At 55.6% G+C, this 9,430-nt stretch overlaps 1 protein-coding gene across 10 annotated transcripts in view; it reads right to left on the bottom strand.

Annotated features, from left to right (window-relative positions):
• Positions 1–2,127: 2,127 nt before the first annotated feature.
• Positions 2,128–9,430, bottom strand: part of CCDC57 (coiled-coil domain containing 57) — a 109,892-nt gene continuing 102,589 nt past the window's right edge. For all 10 annotated transcript variants that reach the window (XR_014078861.1, XR_014078862.1, XR_014078863.1 and 7 more), the window contains one exon: positions 2,128–2,662. Coding sequence is in view for 6 of the 10 variants with exons in the window: in XM_081576962.1 (XP_081433088.1) it covers positions 2,463–2,662 (200 nt within the window). In the remaining 4 variants the exon portion in view is untranslated. The remainder of the gene's footprint in view (positions 2,663–9,430) is intronic.

Genomic DNA, 9,430 nt, shown 5'->3' with positions numbered 1-9,430 from the left:
GCACGGCCCTTAATATCTCCTGGGACCACTGATAGACCCTTGTGAGGTCAAAAAAGCCCTGGCAGAGGTGCTCGGCCTACTCCTCTTGTAATCAAACACTGCTGCTCTCCTCGCAACCGCTCTTGTCTTGCTCTCAGAAACTGAAGGCTGTGGAACATGGCACTGGCCACAGATGTTCTGGGCAGGATAGAACGGGACTGCCACGTCAAACCAGATAACTTGGCTTCAGGTGCCCCTCCTTCAAACCCTACAGTGCTCCCTACACCCCCAGGTAGGCAGCTCATCCCTATGACAGCTCATCCCTCCTGCTCTAGTCTTCCTCTTGGCATCATCACCGGGGACTTCTGGTTTGCACACTGTGAAAGAAAGGGCAAGACAGGAAAAAAGGAGAGAGGGCAGGGAGATCCCGCAGCTCAATTGCTGTCCCAAATAATTTTGTGAGATTTTCTTTTCCTTCCTACTTAAGAGCTTTTCAGACACCTGGTATCCTGGATCAGGAGTGAGTAGACCGTGCTGCACAAACACCCTCAACTCTTGGTGTCTTAAGCTATCCCAGGCTCACTTCCTGCTGGTCAGTGGGGCTCGGCTCACTGCAGTCTACCAGGGGCCCAGGTGACGGGACGATTGTAGGCTGAGTGGCTGAGTTCGAGACCCTTGTTTGCACCAGAGAGGGCTTATGGGATCTAAACTGTTCCTAGCAAAGGGGACAGGGCTCACCTTTTCAGCTAAAGGAAGTCACATGGCCACATCTCACTTACTTGGCCGTGTGCCAGACAAAACAGAATACGGAGACCCTGCCACCCGGCAGCAAAACTGCTCCTGGCATGCTCTTTCCTGGCACATTGGAAAAGAGCTGCCATTTTCTCCGCAGCTCCCCAAACACTGTGTGCCCAGGATAAGCAGTGCATCCGTGGTTGGGACGTCAATGTGCCTGTGTAGATTTTTATCTTCCCTCTTTTCACAGAAATCAAAGCCTGAAACCTAGATAAACAAGATGACATTCATGAAATGTATGCTTTCAAAGGGGCTTGTGGGGGGGCTCTGCTCCTCTGTAGGCCAGGCTAAGCACCCCACCATCCTCCTGTGGAGGGGCCGCCCACCTCCACACCTAGCCAGGGTGCAGACTGGCAGTACACATGCCTCGAGGGGCTGCCCTCTGCTCCTCTTGGCAGGGGGGACGCTGTGAGTGAGGCAACGCTCTTCCTTTCCATAGAAATGCGCCCCCTCGGGAGGACTGTCAATTGGCCCCAAGCACAGTAGCCGCAGGTCTTGTTCCAGGCCCCAGGCGATGACCCTGAGGACCCTGTGGGCTGCTTTGGGAACCCCCTCCCAATCCCCTCACTCCTTGTCCAGGACAGACATGCCCTGCAGGGCAGGCACACAGCACTCAGGGCTGGGAGTGAGCTTTGCGCAGACCTACTGTGTGCCCAGTAGCTGCCCACAGCTTCTCTGCTGCTCCCTGTCTGATTTCAGCTCAAGTGGGGGGCCTGAGGCTGGCAAGGAGGCCAGGAGGCATCTCCAGGGGCCTGGGCCCCAGAACAACTGACCATGTGAACACAAGCATGGCATGTGCTGAGTGCTGCCTCGGTGCCAGGCCCGGCTCTTAGCGAAGCTTCCTGGACACACATCCACCTCATGCCTGGGCCTATATATGGGGCCCCCCGGCCTGCCACAGAGGTGGTGCAGCTGGGCTGAGGGCAAAAGGCCAGGATGGTCAACCTGCAGCCTCTGGGCTGGAGGTGAGAACGCAGCTCTGATGAGGGTGCCTGTGGAGCTCTGAACACCCGACCTACATCCCAAGCCTTGAATTGGGCCCCCCTTCTGTGGATGGCTGGGCTTTTCTGCCCACCTACAGGATTCCCTCAGTCCCCACGTGGACCAAAGAAGGCTCGGCCCTGGTCGCAGAGTGAATCCTGAAACCCACATGTTGGTAGCAGGGTCCGTGGAAAGTTGAACAGAATTTTATGCTACGAGATCTCCTGCTCACTCGTGTGTGACATCTGTAGTTCAAGATTGTAACTGGCTCTCTATTTTAAACTCAGATATAAACAGAGTAGTGTGTGTGATGGTACCAAAAGCACTCATGGTCGAACCTTTGAAACACAAGAAACCAGGCCACGATAGCTACATATGCAAAGCCTTGGAAATCTTTTTACTGTCCTTCTCAAGTTCAAAGAAGAATTTGGGATTCGGTGGTCAGTCTGTAAGGTGCCTTAGCAGTTCACCACCCCCACTATACACACACACACACACATACACACACACACACACACACACACACACACACACACACAGCCCTGACATGAAGACAAAAGCACCAAGGAGGAGGAGGGGAAGAAGACAGACAGATGGATTGGAAGGGAGCAGGAGGGGAAAGGGGAAGAGAGGGAAGGAGGGGGGAGGAGGAGGAAGGAGGGGATCAGAAAGGAGAAGGGGAGGCGTGGGGTGGGGCAGCGAGGAGGTCAGTCCTTGGAGTTGTAGTTCCGAATCTTGGGGGGCCGTTGGCAGCCTTTATGTTTTGGAGGATGAGCCCTGGGGTGTCTAGTAGGCTTGCCCCTTGTCTGGGCTTCCATCTTCATCCCTTCTATGCCAAAGGCTGCCCACGTCGAGATGGGGCTCCCCTCGGGGTGCTGAAGGCTACAGGCTGTCGGTGCTGGGTGCTCTAGCAGGTGAAGAGAAAAGAGAAAGGAGGGTGAGTCATCACGGGGCAGGAGGATGCAGTGCGCATGGAGAGCTGGGTTCACTGAGTGCTGGCCAAGCTTCTCGCCAGCAGGAACCAGAGATCCTACGCCAGCTTCCTTGTGGGAGCCCATGCAGGCCAGTGTCCTCTGGGGCAACAGCTGTATCTGGGGGTCCTGGCCCTGGTGTCCTGCACAGAGGGTCTGTGTGGACATGTGTTCTCCAGGTCTTCTGCAGGGCCTGGACCTGACCCTCCACTGGGCACACAGGACATTTGGCTGTGAAAACATCTCCTGTCGTGATCATTTCGTAACAGGTCCCATGGAGGTTCCAAGGTTAATGGTTGACTCACGGCACTTCCCAGGCTGTCAACTACCCTGTGCCCTCTGGCCATGCTTGCTGAGCATCTCCAGCGGCACAGCAGCCCTGATGCGCGTGGCCAGGCCCTGGCCAAGGACCCTGGAGCTACAGCACATGCTCTAAGTGTGGGCCACTGTTCCAGGGCAGCCCTCCCAAAATACGGCAACAATTGTCTTTGCACGAGGGCACTCTAGGTGATGTTTGAAAAGTCCCTTGACCTTTTCACTGTTTTCCTAGTTTTTAAAACTAAGAATGTATTTCTTTAAAAAAAAAAAAGTACCAAGAAGATGTTATTAAAAAGCAATTGTGAGGCTACAAGACTGTATTGTACAACATGTGGAATATGGATAGTATTTTGTAATAACTGTAAATGGAGCATAACCTTTAAAAACTGTATAAAAATAAATAAAAAATGAAAAAAATAAAAAGCAGTGGTGAGACGATGCAAGCTCAGCAGCAGCTCTCCTTCCTGGGCTGGCCCAGCATGCAGGGCCAGGGTCTGGAGCTCCAGGACGGTCTGCGCTAAAAGAGAACGCAGTGGTTAAGATGCTGTGCTTCCAATGCAAGGGGCATGAGATCAATCCCTGGTCGGGGTTGCGATCCCGCATGCCATGTGGCTCAGCCAAAAAAATAAAATGTAAAAAATAAAAGAACGCTGACACAGGGCGTCAAGACAGGATAGGTGGGGCCTGGCTGCCTGGTACCGGCATCTCACACATGAGACACGCTTCAGGGATGCACACCATCTGCCCAGTGTCACCGAGCCCACCACCCTGGGCCTGGAGGCATGACGCTGAGCGGTCTGGAGGGGTCCGCCCCACACATGGCTATGTGCTGTACAGGTGGACGACAGGGACCAACCTGGCCCAGATTCCAATCTGGGGAAAGGCCAGCAGAGCAGCTGCACAGCCTCTGGAGGGAAAGAACAGGGTTGGCATGGAGCTGGGTGACGGGAAAGGCCGGGACTTGGAAAGCACACAAAGGGCTGTGAGCCAGGCTCCTTCCAGTGACTCCAGCACCATGAGCTGGGCGCTGGCCAGGGGCACCCAGGCCCCGGTCCCCTCTCTCATCTTGTGCTCTTCCTGCTCCTCTGGCCTCTGGAGACGTCTGGAGTTGCTTCTCCTTTCCTGGAGGCTTCAGGGGTCACATCCAGTGGCCTCCCCCTGTGCCCTCAGACCCAAAGCTGAGCCAGGTCCTGCTCTCCCCCTGCACCCTGCCTCCCAGCGCCAGGTCCTGGAGCAGGGTGAGGATGTGGGTCCCTGGATGTCCCCAGGTTTCCCTTCACTTCCTGTGGCCATGGCTGCTTCTCCCTCATTGAGAAAGTGCCCATGTCTTTGGTTCTTCAACCCCAGGTGAATTCTTCCTCTCTACACAGAGACCTTCTCACCCTAGATGCCTTTACAAGTGCTTATAAAGGGATCTCTGGTCAGCCCTGTCCTGCTAACTTGGTTTCCTTCTGGAAGGCCATTGCCACTGGGGAGGGTCAGGGTCAGGAGCCTGACCACTGCGATGCTGGGGGTCCCTCCCTACAACTTGAGGGACCAGCCCCTTCAAGGGTTCGTGGGCATGACCTGAGTCCATCCCATTGTCTGCCTGGGGGACAAGGCGTAGGGAGAAGGGCCAGCCTAGGGCCCGAGACCTTTGCTTGGGAGGCCGAGCTCCCTGGGGCCAGCAGTTAGGAGCTGATTGCTAGTTTAGCTGGATGCCAGGCAGGTGGTTCCAATGTTTCTGCTGGAAGCACAGGCCAGGCAGACCCACCTGTTTGTCTAGGGGCAGGGCCTCTGAGCTGAGAGGATGGCATAGACAGCCTTGCAGGGCACTGGTTTCTGTCCCTCTCCCTGCAAAGTCACCCTGAGGGGGTGACTGGCTTCTCCAGGACAGGCGTCCAGGGCATGGCAGTCCTGGCTCAGGCATGAAGCTGAACATGTCAGGCCTGCTTGCCTTAGGATACTTCCTGTGCTTGAGCGGTGGTCTCTGCTTGAGTGATCTATGCCCTCACTCAGACCAGGGGCTGGGGTGTGGAAGCGAGGCCCCCATGGTGCTCTCTGCCTTCTCCTCCTCTCCTGACCTGTTCTGCTCTCTTTCTGCTCTGGGCTCTGATGAGGCTTCAGGGACATTTAGGGGCATAGCACTCACCTCCTACGGGTTGCTGGTACAGCCCCAGCCTTTGGGAAGGTTCAGTGAAATGCCCAAGACCTCCCAGTATGAACCTAGGGGCAGGATGGGGGCCCAGCAGGGGCTGACTGAGTCGAAGGGGTTGTGGGCCTGCCCTTTTAGTGGGTGGTCTTCCCCATGACCCTCCTGGCCCCTTACTGACCTGGAGCCTGGCACGTCTCATGGACCAGTGCCCCGGGGGGAGGAGGGTTAGTCTCTTGTTCTGGGGCCTCCCGGGGCTTTCTGAGCACAGGGGCCTGTAAGGGGCCCAGCTCTCTGCGGCTTGGAGCTGCTGCCCAGCTCCCTTCTCAGTTGTCTTCCCATCTGCCTGCCCATCAGGGTGGCTCTGCGCACAGGCACGCCAGGCCTCTAAGGGCATTTGGAAAGGCACTCCCTGAGCTCCTGAGAAAGGGGATATGGAGCCATGTCTGCCCTGGTTCTCCAGAACCTTCTGTGGAGCTGGGATGCTGCTCAAGACTCAGGCCCCAGTTGTAGCCTTGGCCACAAGGGACAGGACCTCCTCAGGCTCACTTCAGTCTCTGCTGGTCCTGCCGGGCCTTCCCTCTCTGGGGTAAGCACTTCTGTGTGCTGATGGACCCTCGCTTCTGCTGAGACTCTCTTCTGCTTCCCTGGGAGCCCCCTGAGTCCCCAAGTTCCACATTTCTCAAGTTGGGGGAATCATACCCCTAGGGCTCCTCACCCTCGGCGTCCTTGTGAATCCGTGGTTAAAAGTTAGATTCTGTTATACTCCCCGCCCCAAATCCTGTGGGATAGAGACCCAACCCTTCAGAGTATGAGGGGTGTGGATGGTGGGTGGCATGGACCCCCGAGCCTGTCCTGAGCAGCCCTGCCTGCCTGGGAGCTGCTGCAGGCCCCTGGTGCAGAGGCTCTGGGCTGATACTTCTAGGCTTGACTCCCTTCAGCAGGGTGGAGGAGGGACAGGCAGGAAATGCCAGATCCTCAGGGCCCTGGGGCCACTCCCAGCCGTGGGCTGGGTGCTGACCAGACAGACCTGGTTAACAGACCAGTATCACCACTCCTCCCCGCCACTTCCTGAAGGTAATGCCTGACGCCAACCCCTAATTGCTCCTTCTTACCATCATTTTTGGGGGTACATCCTCGCTGGTTCTGGGCTTGCCCAGGACTGTCTGCTAGCGCCCCTCAGTGCGGCTCCCATCTTAGGCTTCGGGAAGTACCTCAGGCAGGGGACTTAGAGGGAAAATGCTCTGTGGCAGAGGAGAGCCGGCACTGCCTCCGTCGTGACCCTACCCCCTCTCGGGCCCTGTCTGAGGCCCAGCTCCTCAGAGGAGAGGGGCTGGGAAAGGCTACGATGGGTGGGTGGACAGAGGGGGCAGGCTCATGGGTGCAGGGGCGAAGTGGGGGAGGGAGAAACAGCACCAGGACAGAGGTCAGGACGGTGGGGGCTGGGGCCGGGAAAACGGCGGAAAGCAGTGGCTGAGCCTCCAAGCCTGGTTGGTTCCCCTACTTGGAGGGTGGAGGGCAGCGGGGCTGCCTGGATTGGGGGAGCTGAGTGCCCAGGCTGTACCCAGACAACTTGTGTCCTCTGTAAGGTAGTGTGGGGACAGCAGGGAGGGCACAGACAGGCATAAGGGGTGGAGGTTGGATGTTGATCTGCCTTCTTTTCATAGAGGGGCTTTCCTGGTGGCTCAGATGGGAAAGAATCCCCTTGCAATGCAGGAGACCTGGGTTCGATTCCTGGGTCAGGAAGATCCCGTGGAGAAGGGAATGGCAACCCACTCCAGTATTCTTGCCTGGAGAATCCCATGGACAGAGGAGCCTGGCAGGGTCGCAAAGAGTCAGACGTGACTGAGCGACTAACACACTTCTTTGCATAGAGATCAAACAGTGAAAACCAGATGAACAAGGTGACATTCATTAAAAGGTATACTTTCACAGGGGCTCATGGAGGCTCTGCCCCTCAGTAGGTCAGACCAGGAACCCAAGAATCCTAGGGCCCTCCCATGGAGGGGCAACCCACCTCTGCACCTAGCCAGAGTGCAGACTGGCAGTACACATGCCTCGAGGGGCTGCCCTCTGCTCCTCTTGGCAGGGGGGACGCTGTGAGTGAGGCAACGCTCTTCCTTTCCATAGAAATGCGCCCCCTCGGGAGGGCTGCCAATTGGCCCCAAGCACAGTAGCCCCAAGCACAGGCCCCAGGCGATGACCCTGAGGACCCTGTGGGCTGCTTTGGGAACCCCCTCCCAATCCCCTCACTCCTTGTCCAGGACAGACATGCCCTGCAGGGCAGGCACACAGCACTCAGGGCTGGGAGTGAGCTTTGCGCAGACCTACTGTGTGCCCAGTAGCTGCCCACAGCTTCCCTGCTGCTCCCTGTCTGATTTCAGCTCAAGTGGGGGGCCTGAGGCTGGCGAGGAGGCCAGGAGGCATCTCCAGGGGCCTGGGCCCCAGAACAACTGACCATGTGAACACAAGCATGGCATGTGCTGAGTGCTGCCTCGGTGCCAGGCCCGGCTCTTAGCGAAGCTTCCTGGACACACATCCACCTCATGCCTGGGCCTATATATGGGGCCCCCCGGCCTGCCACAGAGGTGGTGCAGCTGGGCTGAGGGCAAAAGGCCAGGATGGTCAACCTGCAGCCTCTGGGCTGGAGGTGAGAACACAGCTCTTGTCCCTCTGTCAGGCCTTCCTCAAGCACTGCCAAGAGCAGGGCGCCCGTGGAGCTCTGAATGCCCGACCTGTGTCCCAAGCCATGAATCAGGCGCTCCTTCTGTGGATGGCTGAGCTTTTTTCTTCACGGTTCCCTCAGTCCCCATGTGGACCAAAGAAGGCTCAGCCCTGGTCGCAGAGTGAATCCTGAAACCCATCCTTTCCACAGGGTCCATGGAAAGCTGAACAGAATTTTATGCTACGAGATCTCCTGCTCACTCGTGTGTGACATCTGTAGTTCAGGATTGTAACTGGCTCTCTATTTTAAACTCAGATATAAACAGAGTAGTGTGTGTGATGGTACCAAAAGCACTCATGGTCGAACCTTTGAATCAAAAGAAGCCTGGTGACGACAGCCACATATGCAAAGCCCAGAAAATCTTTCACCATCTTTCCCAAGTTAAAAAGCAAATGCTGGGCTTCCCTGGTGGTCCAGTAGTTAAGAACCTGCCTTGTAATGAAAGGAACACTAGTTCAATCCCTGGTCAGGGAAGATCCCACCTCGGAGCAACTAAACTGATACACCTCCACAACTGCAGCCTGTGCACCTTAGAGCCTGTGCTCTGCAACGAAAGAAGCAAGCCACTGCGATGAGAAGCCTGCACACCTGAACTAGAGAGTAGCGCCTGGTCGCCGTAACTAGAGAAAGCCCATGTGCAGCAACCAAGACCCAGAAGGCCCAGCGTAGCCAAAAATAAGAATAAATAGATAAAACAAATCCCTCATTTCCCAGAATGTTTCATTGTTACTGTGCCCACTTGAAGAATGAATGGCATTCTTATAGGATGTTAATGGAGGACATAATTTGGATATGCTAAACTTACACATAAACTTCCACATCTTTGTACTGAACTCTGTTAAACACAAACTTTAAAATCCCTACAGGGATGCAGGCAGGAGGGTTTCTCAAACAAGTGGGATAAAAATTCTGGTTCTGTCCAAGGAGCAACACTGAGAATACTCTTGGGAAAAGTGCTTACATATGGAGAAAAACAAATATAGAAGAAGCTGCCGGACACCTGAGAAATACGGAAATCAAACCTATACAAACCCACAACAACCCAAAATGAGAATTCCAGACATTGTGGCTGTGATGGGGGTGGGATGGCCAGATGTGGGGAGAAAGGGAGTGCGTAAAGAACAAGCCTATGGAGGGGAAGTGCAGAAGTGGTAACAAGTGTGAGAAATCAATAGGGCTGCGTGAACACGTGTGAGTGAGTGAGATTATCCTTGGGCAAAAGTAGAATGTGTAACTTATAATGCTGGTGCTGCTAAGTCACTTCAGTCGTGGCAGACTCTGTGTGACCCCATAGACGGCAGCCCACCAGGCTCCCCCGTCCCTGGGATTCTCCAGGCAAGAACACTGGAGTGGGTTGCCATTTCCTTTTCCAATGCATGAAAGTGAAAAGTGAAAGTGAAGTCGCTCAGTCGTGTCCGACTCTTAGCGACCCCCTGGACTGCAGCCCACCAGGCTCCTCCGTCCATGGGATTTTCCAGGCAAGAGTACTGGAGTGGGGTGCCATTGCCTTCTCTGAACTTACAATGCAGC

This window comes from Giraffa tippelskirchi, chromosome 3, assembly GCF_054371585.1.
Source record: "Giraffa tippelskirchi isolate mGirTip1 chromosome 3, T2T-mGirTip1v1.2.pri, whole genome shotgun sequence".
Classification (NCBI taxonomy): domain Eukaryota; kingdom Metazoa; phylum Chordata; class Mammalia; order Artiodactyla; family Giraffidae; genus Giraffa; species Giraffa tippelskirchi.
The sequence above is the reverse complement of the archived record's forward strand: the minus strand, read 5'-3'. Positions and strand labels throughout refer to the sequence as shown.